This window comes from Odontesthes bonariensis, chromosome 22, assembly GCF_027942865.1.
Source record: "Odontesthes bonariensis isolate fOdoBon6 chromosome 22, fOdoBon6.hap1, whole genome shotgun sequence".
Taxonomy (NCBI): domain Eukaryota; kingdom Metazoa; phylum Chordata; class Actinopteri; order Atheriniformes; family Atherinopsidae; genus Odontesthes; species Odontesthes bonariensis.
In genome coordinates, this window is record NC_134527.1 from 16,556,657 (window position 1) to 16,571,036 (window position 14,380).

The 14,380-nt window shown below is 40.2% G+C and overlaps 1 protein-coding gene across 3 annotated transcripts; it reads left to right on the forward strand.

Annotated features, from left to right (window-relative positions):
• Window positions 1-2,442: 2,442 nt before the first annotated feature.
• Window positions 2,443-13,988, forward strand: lhx3 (LIM homeobox 3). Of its 3 annotated transcripts, none has more exons than XM_075455960.1 (6): window positions 2,443-2,920; window positions 7,368-7,539; window positions 7,676-7,878; window positions 9,644-9,795; window positions 11,166-11,337; window positions 12,709-13,988. In XM_075455960.1, the coding sequence occupies exons 1-6, from the start codon at window positions 2,851-2,853 to the stop codon at window positions 13,140-13,142; spliced, it is 1,203 nt and encodes a 400-aa protein (XP_075312075.1). In that variant the 5' UTR covers window positions 2,443-2,850; the 3' UTR covers window positions 13,143-13,988. The 3 variants fall into 3 exon arrangements, with proteins under 3 accessions (XP_075312075.1, XP_075312073.1, XP_075312072.1); XM_075455958.1 differs by lacking the exon at window positions 2,443-2,920 and adding an exon at window positions 4,647-5,232 and having other exon boundaries at window positions 7,679-7,878; XM_075455957.1 differs by lacking the exon at window positions 2,443-2,920 and adding an exon at window positions 4,651-5,232.
• Window positions 13,989-14,380: the final 392 nt, after the last annotated feature.

The following is a 14,380-nucleotide window of genomic DNA, read 5'->3' on the forward strand; positions in this document are numbered from 1 at the left end:
AGGTGTCTTGGGACTATACTCTCTTTAGGAGTAACCAAGCCTGGGTAATGAGGCGTGTGATTGGTCCCCTCCCTCATGGACAAGGCCAGTCTTTGGAGGACATGATGGATCATGACAGGAGCACAATGGCTGCCTGGTGTCAGAGGGGTGGCATGGGTGCACATGGACCCCCCGCAGTGACACTCAGCCGCTTACCTCAACTGTGTATATGCAATTGCATGCACACAACATGCATGCACATACAGTACATGCACACAATTAAGGACACAAGGCCACTTGGGGACATATGCAAGCATGTACAATGGCACACATATACAAAGCAAGGCCATGTTCTCTAATGTGCATCTAAACACATAAGCATGAATACCAACAGTCACTTTTTGTTGTAAAGTCCAAAATGTTTAAAGAAGTAAATCTGAGATAAATTGATTGCATTATGGGAAAAATGCTGTTTGAATTCTTTTCAATTTGGACCTTGAAATTACATTGTATTGTCTCTTTATCTGCCTGGCCTTGATCTAAAAAAAAAAAAAAAGGAAAAAGAAAAAAAATGTATTCTAGATTTCTGTCAAAAGAATTTGGCTAAACATATAGAAATTTAGTCACTATCTAATTATGACTTGAACAAGCTTGAAACAGACAATTTCGATTTTTTTTTCTACTTGTGGGAAAAAATGGGGAAATTGGGGTATATATCTGCTCCAAATTAAATAATCTAAGCATACGAATAGAAATTCACATCGATTTTATTTGCTATGATTATTAAATCACTCCAGATTTGAGTGAATAGCTGCATTTATAAAACTCTCTTTCAGGCAAGAGTCTCCACTTGAACAACAACAGGTCTCACATGAAACATGTCATTTGTTCTTTTGAAGTAACCCTCATCCACATGGCACTTTTGAGATGGCTGCACCAGCTAATCAAGGTCAAAAATCAAGTTGTCATAGGTGCAAAAGGCAGCATTTTTATGGAGGACCATTAGAGGCTGATTGCAGCTGCTTTCTCAAGTGGGACGCAGGTGTGTAAACGCTTTACCAATTTTCTGTGATGATGCTCTGTAGGTTCTGCAGTGTACAAACAAATCAGTATAAGAACCCAGGCATACTTTAGAAGCATGCCTCATCATAATATTCATGAAAGGGTTTTTTTTTTTAAAGTCAGGGAAAGGAGTGCTTTCATGTAAAGGTACCTTAACTATATTTCATATAATTTCAATTTTATACTTTATTCTGACCACAAAATGTCCTTCCTGATCCTTACAAAAGAGGAATGATAGTTCTGCAATACCAAAAGAATGAATAAATAAATTAATAGTGGCCACATAGCTTAATAGATAACTTATTCTCAATGTTTGAGGTTCTCTCCATATACAACATAGGTTGACATAGGTTACATACTACATTCATATTTTCACCATGTAAACAGAACACTACCAAGGACCGTTGGAAAATACCTCCCTCTCTGAGTGGATGAGAGGAAAAGGAAAGCAGTGATCTTGTTTGTGTTTGTCGTCTAAGCTCCTGCAGCTGCGTTGGCTTTAGGATTCTTGTTAGCCTACTGCGTAGAAGTCCTTCCAGATTTACAAACAGTTCTCCCTTAATCTGCGCAGAAATCTATGTTTACTTGTTTATCAGACGTTGATGCCCATGAAAACACAAAGACTCGTTCGTGAAAACATACCTTCACTTGTAAATGTCAAAATGGCCTCAAAGAGCGTGTTAGGGTTCCTGAAGATAAGAGAGGGCAAACTTTGTTCATTTGTTTGCAATTTTGGGACTCTTAATTACCCTGGGTTGACTAATGAAGAGCACCGTGGTTCTAATTGGCTTACAGCACTCGTTGGCTGCGTGCTGTGCGAATAAAATTGAATCAAAGCTGTAGCACTACGTCAGAACATGCGTTACGGTCCTAATTGGCACAGTCTCAAATGAATGAGACATGGCACACAGCCAAATAGGCGGCTATGGGTAAGCGTGTGTTTGTTTACTATGTCACTCATACATACTAGTTAATTTATTCTACCTAGCTACAGACAGTGCAAAAAAAAATGAAAAAATACTAGTGTGATTATTCTAATGTTGTTGTTTAAATCAAACTCCAGCACTGTCAGCACTTGTCAACCAATACTGATTGTAGAATATCTGTCTTTTAAAAATGTACAGTTACACTATAGCCTACCGTGTAAGATAACGGCCATTACACTCCATCCGTTCCTGCCATTAATGTCTATTTTTAAACTAACAAAAGAAAGACGCAGCAATGGAAACGCACAATAACAATGCCCAATTGCCCCATTGTGCGCGTTGAAAGACAGACACGTGCAACGCAACATAGATAAGGAGAGAGAGAGGGGAGGGCGAGGGCGAGGGTGTGTAGTTGTGAGCGTGCTTAAAGATAGCCTCTGGGGATATTAGAGCAGCACACACCCCTGCAGCCTTCTCAGAGAAACTCCCCTTTCAGCACTCTGGACAGAGGCAACGCTGACCGCCGGTTATTTTGGTTGAAGTTAAGTTTCAGGCTGCAGGCTCACACTCGGGTCAGCTGACGCGGCTAACGGTCAGCCGCTTGTCCACTGTCCCCCGCCTCTCATAGCGAACTTATCAAACAAGGTATCAAAGAGCAACTTGATGAATATTCAAAGCTCCAGTTCTCGGAGGCTGACGAAAGGAAAAAGGTCGAGTCCGTTTCAACATTTTTCTGAATTAGGCTGTCATCGAATAGACCTCAACTCACTCTCAAGAGGATAAATTGCCAAGAAAGTGCGGAGTTGAGTCCGCCGACGATACTGAGCAGCTTGTTAAGGTTTTGTTTCAAATCGCCGTTTTCTTCACTTGGAGCATCTTCAAAATGCTGCTTGAACACCCGGGGTCAAGTTGTCAAAACACCGGGAATTTTTCCCGGTACAATTCAGGCCAAGGTAAGTCACAATTTTGCTATTTTCTGAAGTTACAAGGCTATCGACTAAAAATTGAGTTTGGGCAAAAGCAGATATTAATTACAAGAAGTGCAGAGTTTTTGCTGACGTCCTGGGATCCGTGTCCCTAACTCCAGGGTGAAATCGCGGATAATGCGGAAAATCAGCACAGCGGGACCGAATAATGTCTTTGACAACCATGAAATAGGTGCTGTAAAATCTATAAATCCACTCTGAAAAACAAATACACTCTCAAGAAAGGCTGCAGACTTAGAAAGTTATTTTTGTCGAGTAATTTACAGTGAAATGGGCCTTAAATGCAAAGTGGTGAAAGGGTGAGATAAAAGTTGTGGAAATCCTAAAATTGGCAAGTCATGCTGATGTTAACAGACTGTTTAGAGGTGCCTCTTTTGCCGGAGACGTTATGAATCCGTAATGAGCCCTCATTGTTTGTGAATCACACGAGCAGATGTTATGCGCGTGCTGTCATTTCACACCACCGCCGGCAGTTGTCACGGGAGCGCAGAGCGCAGGGAGCGGATATGGAGACACCACCGGATCCGCTGAGGAGACGGCAGCCTCTGTGCGGATGAACGACAGACTGCGAGCAGGCGCAAAGCCGCTCCCCTCCGCTTCCCGTGCCACACAAGCGTGCTCAACAGGTGTGGCATTTCTGCCCTGACAGGTGGGACACCTGCAGTGAAGGTGGTGGTGGCGTCTGAGCTGGTTTTCACCCAAAGAAGGATAGATTAATGGTGTTTTGTATAAGTAGTCCGTAGCTTCCCAAAAGGTGGATCGCTTGTTGGGTTTTTAATAATCTTTGGTCCTTTCCCTAACTGACTGACCATCACTCTGATAGCCATTTTATGGCTTTGTTGTCACATTACTGTCGGCTCACCCCCTCAAAAGCGAGCGATCAATGTGACATAAAAAAAAATATTACAAAGCTGAAATGTAAAAGGGGCACCCATGAACCCCACACCTTTCTCCAAAACGCCTTTCATATACTTCTGAAAATACAGGCAAATGGGACATTGATTTTAGATTCATCAGCGGTCCGGCCGGTTGTGGCACTACCAGTGATTTCCCCAGGCGCTCTTTTGAGCCAAAGATCAGTGTCAATAAAATTCATTGGGGTACCGGCCCGATCAACACGTTATTGAACAGCCAATCTCTCCCCTAAATAAACACTCGCCTTTGCGCACTCAGCACACATGAAAGCAAGACCGCGTGTGTGCACGAGCGTGTGTGTGAGTATTTCTTGGTATATTTTTTCATCATTTATTTATATTCTCATACAAAGTGGATAGACTGCAATATTTGACCAGTCTGTAAAATATATCACAGGTAAATGTCCTATAAATGTAAAATACAATTACTACAGCAACAGTGACAATAATAAATAAAAACGATTATTAATTTAAAGTATTAATTTCACTCGTGGCACTTTTGAACTGGAAACAGTTTTAAAAATGAATTTATAAGGTAGCTTCATAGTAGAGAGGATATTCCTTTTTTTTTTTTTTCCATGGTGTTACAGATATGGGCTTACGTTCTTGCACTGGTTCGGTTTCCAAACTTGGATTATTTACACCCAGTGTCCTGTACATGTGTTTGCAATTGTGGCAGTTGGTCAGCATAGGGAGAAATTGTTCTAAGTGTGAACAACTCATTGAATGCTTCTCACAATACGATACAAGCATTCGCTTTCATTCCTCTTTATTGGGGATCAGCCAAAAATGTTATTTTAGTCACATTCCGCTTGAGAATGGAAAAAGCGAGAACAGGCTGAAGTGGATTCTTGAGGTTTTTTGTTTTTTTCCATCTTGGCAGCCAAAGTAAAAGTGGGGGAGAAGAAAATAAATAGTTTCCTTGTTAGAGAAGTCTGAGGGATCATTGTAAGGCGTCCCTGTGCGCTGAAACTCTACTGGTTTCTCACCTCACCTCTTGCTTCTTCTTCTTCTTCCGGGTAAGGTAGGCTCAGTAGGTGATGTTGATCTATCTCCCTGTCGCCCGGGAAACGGCGCAGCGTAATCCTGCTCAGGCTTCAACGGAGGGGAAGCATAAAAGCAAACTCCCATGCAACCTCACGCGCCTGTGCCCCGTTCAGGACTCTTGCTGCACAAATTTGACAACTCCTGCCGTTCGTGAGCGTGTGCGTGTGTGGATAGACACGAGCAAGACGGGCTTGCGTTGATGTAAGCGTAAATCATGAGCAATGGATGGACGTGGTGAGCTCAACTCTCCTAAAGAGGCACCAAATAACCCGGAGATGCTCCTCGCTCTGCTGTCACACAGTAACGAGTTGCGGAAAGGTAAACGCATTAAAATATATAATTACTTTCCTTTATTACTATTCATGCTGCACTAGTAGGCTATATAGTGTGTGTGCAGAGTCTGCCCTCATACACCAGGCCTTTCAGTTTAGTTGATATCTGTTGGCCACGTGTTGAGTGGGTTATATAATCTCGATGTTTAATGCGCTTTAATTTGAGCAAATTGTTTCCCAGCGGGACCGTTTAAGTTGGTGATATGAGGGGGGGACGTGTCATTTTCGCCTATATTGACTCTGGACGTCTATTCTTCATGTTGTAACCTTTGATCTCAGTGATGATTGTTCGTGTTTTTAGCGCACGCTTTTGAAAGGTAAATTTGGAAATGTTTTGGGTTTTTTTCTTTTACGCATTTTTCACTCTTACAGACTATTTGTTGTGCATCTTCAGACACGTGGATGGTGTGGAGAATACAGGAAATCTTTGTCAATTTGTTAAAGTTTTAGAATAGTTTTCTTTGCTCATTATTACACAATGATCGTCCTTTTATCATTTACTTAAACAGTTATGAAGGGGTTATTACTAAATGACTGAGTGCTGCATATAACATCACCACCAAATCAAATTTCCATTGGGATTTGTAAGCATTTACAATTTCAATATTCCGAGTGGGCCTTAAGGTGCGCTAATTGCTTGGACGCCGTGTTGGTTCGAGCTCCGAGACCACAGGCCGCAGCTTTCTAGTTTTACCGAGCGCACTGAATAAGTGATGAGCTGGATACACCTGTGCTCGACGTGGCCGCCACCGCACTTGTGCAGGGCTTGCTGGTGATGCAAGACGAAATGGCTCGTCAATGTTTTATGAATCGTCCGCGACAGAACAATGGGAGCGCGATTCCTTGCACGGATGGAATATGAAGTGGTTGCGCTTCTTTTAATTAGTAATAAAGAGGCCGAATAACGTCTCTCCTTGCATGTCAGACTTCCTTTATTTGTATCAAACCGTCTAAATGTCACAGAAAGCTGCTGCCTCGATGCGTCCTCGTTGCTTTGAAGGATTGTTTGCTAAAATACGAAGAAATCAATTTTAGTGCCACGTTGCCTTTTCGATCTATTGCATCTAGAACTGATCTTAATTCGTGGTTTTGGGATGTAACTCTTTAAGAGATGTGTAAATTTCCTTAGACAATTTAGACAGTTAAATTGGATGTTTTTCTCACACAGTAACATTGTTCATTTGTTGGTAGACAATGCATTCTTAAGTGATGTCAAACGTGATAAGGTCTATTTATATCGTGCATATATTAAGATGTTTTTTTTCTGTGGGGAGGGGTCGGGGGGTGCCCACGGCCCTGGTTTACTCTCGTTGTATAATTTATCACATGATCTGTAATTAAATCAAGTAGTCATCGGTCGCTATGTGAGCCTGGTCAGCGTGTGGTTTTATGGCAGATTTTTGAAGTGAATTAATTTAATTTTGCCACCTGTAATAAGCTACCATATATTCCAAGTCCCAGCACCAAAACGTGGGGACGGTGTGGACATGGAGAAATGAGAACTGTTAAATAATATTAAGTACAGTGTGGAGATCTGTGTAAAAAACACACGTAGCCTATGGAAGTGAAAACCGGTCATTGTCTTTTTTTTTTCGTGTTTTCTTTTAAATATATATCTGACAGCTGGGCCTATCGGGACTCAACCCACCCGGCTCAGTCACTAACGGAGTTAAATGCAGACGCATGGGCGTTTTCAGTAACTTTGCTTTCTATGTGTTCCGCTTGTAAGAGTTTATTTGATACATCCACTCAGTGTGTTTCCACGATGATTTGCAAATGAAAATTGAGCAGCTTGAAATACAGAAAAATAAACGGGGGTCTTGCGAGTGGAATAGGCAAACAGAAAAAAAAGAAGCAAAAAAGAAATCTAGGTAAATTGACGCTCATTACGAAAGAAAGAAAGAAAGAAAGCCCTCGTCGTAGATGCGCTTTAGAGTTTCCAACGCTTCTGATCGCAAGCTGCTGTCATTATTGGGAGTCGTGGATAAGCAGTTGTCTCCACTGACAGATTATTATTGTAACTTTGGCAGCTGTTGTACACATTCTAAGCTTATGAGCGGGATCATTTGACCATGCTGAAATGACTAAAATGCTGACATTTCCCCTGTTTTTCTCCTGCAGAAATCCCAGTATGCGCAGGCTGCAGTCAACACATAGTAGACCGCTTCATCCTCAAAGTGCTGGATCGCCACTGGCACAGCAAGTGCCTAAAATGCAGCGACTGTCAGGCACAACTGGCGGAAAAATGCTTCAGCAGGGGCGACAGCGTGTACTGCAAAGACGATTTCTTCAAGTGAGTGCTTCCAGAAGAAAAAAGATTAGGCCTATATTAAAAAATTCTCTTCGAAAATCAGTTTTGTCAGTATTTCACGATAAGTACACACGCTGCTTTATAATGTATTGATGGAGACCCTCTAATATCCCCAAAGGAGATTCGGGACCAAATGCGCGGCCTGTCAGCAGGGGATACCGCCCACCCAGGTGGTGAGGAGAGCGCAGGACTTCGTCTACCACCTGCACTGTTTTGCCTGCATCGTGTGCAAGAGGCAGCTGGCCACAGGTGACGAATACTATCTGATGGAGGACAGCAGGCTGGTCTGCAAGGCCGACTACGAGACCGCCAAACAGAGAGGTGAGCTGGTCTTAGCGTTTCCCATCACTCGCCTGAAAATAATAACAAAGACAAACGCAGAAAATTGTCGGCAGACAGCTTCATTTTATAGGCTCTGTAGCCTTGATACCCTTTAATCATCTACCTGGAATTGTGTGTTTGACGTGACAGTGAGGTCATCCATAAACTCTGACCCAACCGCGCTAATTGCGCAACCCAATCGATACTAAACTGCGAGAAGCGGGGGCCACGAAGCTTACACTTGCACTCTGCACTTGAAGGGATCAGCTTTCAATAACTCTTTGTGCGGTGACGGAGATGGGGGTCTGGTGGAGAAACAGACAGAAAGATGCGCGCATATGTGTGGGAAAAGACGGGAACTCCGTGACTCCTCTGGGTGCGCATATTTACAGTAACCCTGTCCCTGTGTGTGCATTATTTACAGAAAATATTCATGTATCATATGTGCACATGTTATAGGTGTGGCAGATAATTGATAGCAAGGAGTTTGATGTACATATGTTTTTGTTTTTGTTTTTTAAATAAAGGATCTTCTAATAAAAAAATTAGACTTTTTTTTCTAGTCTCAGTTAAATTGAAGTCTCCACATAAAAGATTAATTTTCACAAATTTCAGTTTTATTGTGAAATGAACAGGTAAGACACAAACGTTTAAATAAAGCTGAAAACACACCGGAACAAGTGCACCAGGACACAAACGTGTTCATGCTTATTGAATATAATTGACCCCCAATTAAATGCGTTTTTTCTGCCTGAATTAAGGTATCTATTTTGCTCATCAGCATTTCCAAATATTTTAATCACAGTGCAGGCTTTAAAATGTCACTTTACGCAGATAAAAAACAAAAACATTTTTTTTATATACTTTCCTATACTGTACATTTCATTCCGTGCACAGAGCAGCTTCACATAACGCATATCCTTTGGAAAATGTACAAATGTTACACTACTGAATTCCTTTTCTTTTCTTTTTTTTTAATTAATGGCATAATTTCAGAATGTATTGCATAGTAGTAGTAGTCGTAGACTTTTTGAAACGACATGTAAAGGAACAGGCCAACGGCCCATAACACGTTCCCTGGATATTCTCTTTAATATTTCCTCACATAACTGGAAATCCCAGCAGGCTCATTCCTGGTGGGCCAGACTGGGCATGGTCAAGTTTTTATCTCCCCATCTGTTTGTTGTGAATTTACTGTGCTGATTTATGCAACGAGTTAACATAAGTTTTTGCAAAAAACACACACGTTTATTTTGCTAATGACAGGGTGCAATTACTTGGGGCTGCATCCATTTGGATGATGGTTTTGCGTTTGTCTGTGGGGGAGAACAGATGTGCAGAAATGATGCAAGTATGCATAAACCAGTCTTGGGCTTTTAGTTGCTGTGGTGAATAGGATTCTGTTAAATATTTTTACATGGCTGACCTAGGGTGCTCCTAAAGAATTTATCCCAGGAACTGAATGGGGAAAAATGATAATTTCAGTAGTCATATTTGTTCTATAATGAAGTTATGAAATAAGTTTAAACAATGTGAGATGCAAAATGAATAGGAATATTACATTATTATACTATATGTATATATCATAATTACATTAAGTCTGTAATTTGTTGCTTTGGTTGTCAGTTTAATCTTTACATGCACATCCATTTCCATCAACCCCCGACAAATAAAAAAATCAAAAGAATAATGAAATAGATCAAAATTTCTAGTTAGATTGGGGTCTGTACAGTGTTTTTTGACAAGTTGTGTGTCCTAATTTCAGAGGCAGACTCAACTGCAAAAAGGCCACGCACAACCATCACTGCTAAACAACTGGAGACACTGAAGAACGCCTACAACAACTCTCCCAAACCAGCCCGTCACGTCCGAGAGCAGCTATCATCAGAGACGGGTCTGGATATGCGGGTTGTGCAGGTAAAGTATATTATTATCCATTAAGGGCTATTCCATTAGTGTCCTGACTTCATTATCAAGGGACAATTGTAGCTGATCTGGCACAAGCGTACTGTACGACCAAGTGTGTGTGTGTGTTGGGTGGAGGGATTTACGACTAGATGGAGTAAAATGAAGTCCACATGAAAGTCAGCATGGTTTAAATCCAGGCTCGTTAACAATGCTAAGAGGGCCCTTCGCACATTGTCTGCAGCTGAAGAGCCTCACACCGGTTGCTAGGTGTTGGTCATATATATTGTTTTATTTGCAAGGACAAAAGTAGGGACAGAAGCCACTAAAATGCTCCTCATTATTCAGTGAAAGGGAAGAGGTGAAGAGGGTTCACTCAAGATGGAATATCATTAAGAAGAATGCAAAGCGCGTGTTTTTTTGTAGCTCCTGGCTGAAATTGATTCATTTTCTGTTCAAGATCAAAGGATGAAAAATAAAAGCAGCTTAAATTTAGACAACAAACTGCAGGTGAGCTGCATGCAGTGTCTTAACAAAATTTAGTTCAGATCAAAAGCTAGTACAGAAAAAAAAAAAATAATAATCTAAGCTATCAGCACGCTGACTTGTCTGCTCCCTTAGGTGAAGACAACTTGAAGTGAAGTTAATTAAATGCGTGATAAATCTGATTGAGGGGAGGCTGGTCCCAAGGTTACTGCACAGTGTCACTGCTCCAGTCTCCCTCTTGGACTTTCAGAGGCATGAAGTGGTGTCCAGACAGTCCTTGAACATTCATTTTATTTAAATGCTTTGAAACAGGCATCAGGAAAAGAGAATATTATGGGATTTAACCAGTGTGTGGGAAGTGTGCTGTCTGAATCACAGTGGCTATTGTAGGCTGAGAGGTATAAATTAAGCAAAGAGAATGGTATTGAACTGAATTTGAAAATACTTTATTAATCCCGAAGTGGGAAATTATTTTTAATGCATAAAGAATAAAAACAGTTATTAGTTGTTAGCAATTGTGGGAAAGTAATTGTGCAGAGGCATTGCTGTGAACAGGAATGATCTCCTGTATTATTTGATGCTGAAGAAGCCTCTGGCTGAAGACACCTTGTTGTTTTATCACTGTGTGATGCAGATGGTGTTCTGCATTGTCCATTGTGTTTGCAACATTCTACTTTGCATACATTAACGTAATAAATGTATGTTTTTTAATTATTTTTTCCCAATACATTATGAACAAGTCATTCTTATAGCAGATTTTAAAAAGTAACTTTATTTCCCCTCCTTCTTATACTTGGCCTTTTTTCTCTCTCGTGGAAATAGTGGTAAATACATCTGTTCTGTTGAATTGTCAAAAGCCTTGACAAACATGACATCTTGCCTCTTTTTCCCATCAGGTTTGGTTTCAAAACAGGCGAGCAAAAGAGAAAAGGCTGAAGAAAGACGCTGGGCGGCAGCGATGGGGACAGTACTTTCGCAATATGAAGAGGTCAAGAGGAAGCTCCAAATCTGACAAAGACAGCATCCAGGAGGAGGGCATGGACAGTGATGCTGAAGTGTCCTTCACAGGTAAAGTCAACCACTCAAAAAAAAAAAAAAAAATTCACATCTAATGGCAGTAAATAGCAAATACATTACAAAAATATAACATCATTCCATTCAATTGCCTTATTATGTGCTTAGGTATATTATCCACATCCGTTCTGTTCCTACAGTAACTATCAGAATGTTTGCCTTTTCAATGGGGAAAAAAAAAAAGTCCTCTTGATAACATCTGTATTCTATCCACCAGTGCCACGGCTCTCCTACGGTTCATGCTGGTTTATTGCCATATTTTCTTTAGACGCTAAACTTGCAAATAACCAGGAATTACAAAGATGATGCTTTTTGAAAAGGATATTTTATCTCCCTAATTTAAAGGCATAATTTCCCCATGAACAACTCTGTCAGCAATAAGCAGAATTTAACAAATTAGCATAGTGCATATTGTGCTTTGTTTTCAGCTCATCTGTATTCTTTTAAAGCTTTACCAGTTATTTATCGATAGATAAAACTTTTTGGAATTTGTTTATTAATTACAAATAGTTTTGACAGTGCATGTTTGAGTGTTCAAATGAGGAAGCACTTATCAAATTTGTATATATTTCTTCTTGCATTTCTTGCTGTAACACAGCTCTGAAAACCAGGTTGAAATTTCTTGAATTTGTTTCATTTTTGTCTTTAGGAGCTGAATATGACAGTCTGTAAATCGGGTATTTCAACAAAAGCAGAATTAAGAGAAAAATCAATATTTTAAAATTCCTCACAAATGTAGGAAATCACATTTACTAACATAACATTAACAAAACGATTTTATACAGACTGTGCTGAAAACGCACAAATGGGTTATAACGCAATAATGTTTATTAGACCAAATATAACAGCATGAACATGTAAAATTGTTTTTTAGACATGTTCTTTCCATTGGTTTGAAAAAAACTCATGAAGTAAACACAAAATTGTCGAAAATCTGACAATTAAAAACAATGATGTCGCCTGCAGAATCCCAACTTAAATTGTTGTGAATGCTAACCAGATGGAGACATGCATTACTTTTTTTTTTTTTTTTGGTATTTAGAATATCACTTAATTGAACAAAGGTTTACAGATAGGGGCTCTCCATGCAAGCAAAACAAGCTTGTTGGTCCAGTCACTAACGGATGACTTCACAAAGTGTAATTCAAAAGCTGTGGTATATTAACACCACTGACGCCAGTATCCAGTCTTGTACAGATATACTTTGCCCAGTGAATTAATCCATTGATCGTGTTGACTCCATTATGATTAATTAATTTAGCTATTTTAAGTACTCTTGTGGTGGCTACTTTGGGTGAAATATAGAAGAAATTGAATGCAAACATATCAAACTAACTTTACCTTTACTTTATTTCTTTTTCACAGATGAACCTCCCATGTCAGATCTTGGCCATACTAATGGCATTTACAGCAGCCTGAGTGAGTCTTCTCCAGCCATGGCGGGCCGCCAAGGGGGTAATAACCACAGCTCCTTCCCTCTAGAACATGGCGTGCTCTCCTCTCAAGACCAGTTTCACGACATCCGTTCCAACAGCCCCTACGGCCTCCCCCAGTCACCTGGGTCACTTCAGGCACTACCCAGACACCAGCCTCTCATTTCCAGCCTCGTTTACCCTGATTCTGGCCTTTCTATCATGACCCAGGGCAGCGGAACTGGGATCAACCCTGCTGTGAGGGTTTCCATGGGAGCAGCGAATGGCCCTAGCTCGGACCTCTCCACCGGCAGCAGCGGTGGATACCCAGATTTTCCTGCTAGTCCTGCATCCTGGCTAGACGAGGTGGACCATGGACAGTTCTGATTGGTCAACAAAAAAAAACTTGACTCTCTAATTTTCTTTTTTCGTGTCTTCTGTTGGATTTAAGAAGTGGAAAATAGTCACACAGGACAATGATTGTGTAAAGCAGGGGACCGCTGTGGTTGGATTTCAGCAATATCTCAGACATATTGATCAGTTCGATATTCGTGATCTAAATGGAAGCAAGTAGGAAAATGTCCACTGTAAAGCACTTGGCCTACCCTTTGTCTTTCAGTTTTAAGACTTTATGCAAAACAAGAAATCTTTCAAAAAATATTCAATTTTCAGACACTACTATTAGCTTTTTTAAAACAACATAGACCACAGACAAAGACTTGAAATATTTAGACATTCAATATTTGGATTTTCAGTAACTCTCATTTATTCACCTCTCATCCCATCTTTCTTTGTTGACTTCATTGTGTTCAGATGAAGCATCCAGTTCAACATTCAAAGTCTTTAAATGTCTGGTTGTTGCCAAATGTCTATATATGAATATATAATGGTTTATCATTGTGGAGACTTTATTTTTATACAAACATCCTCTTGGATATAAATAAGCACCTGGGCATGAGGACTTTGTACATTCTTCAACAGGGATTTAGACAAAAATGTAGATGTTGTCTTAAATGGTACCTAGGGGTCCAATTACTTCTATGCATTTGTGTGTTCTCAGATGTATCTTGTTCGTTTCGTTCTACCACCCCACGGCAGAGCTGTAGCACCTGGGGTTCTGATGTACATGTTTGTTTATGTGGAAAATGTTTTATGTATTATTTATTCCCTCTGGTAATGATGATGATTCATAATTAAATGGCAGGACTTTAATAAATTTGTCACCTAATTCAAGATGGAGTTTGATCCTTTTCTTATTGGTCTGCAAATGCAACAAATGGGATGCAATGAGTGATAAGTGCCCTCAAAGGTCATTTCTTACCTTGAGCATTTGGGAAGATTATTATTTGGGAACATTTTTAAACAACTGCAGAAACACTCATATATTTTGGAAATATTTTAAGTCATTTGTGGAACTTAAAATTCTATTATATGAAAATACAAACAATATATGAAAACAGCAGCCAACAAACAAGGCTGTCATTGTCTACATTTATCTTAAACATGGCATGCAGCAGATATCCTACATATTTATCTCGCATATCTACAGCACATCACATGATAGTGAAACCAGAGCAAGCCTGCAGTTCTGCCTGTGTCTGCAAATTGAGTATCTGGCTAACTAC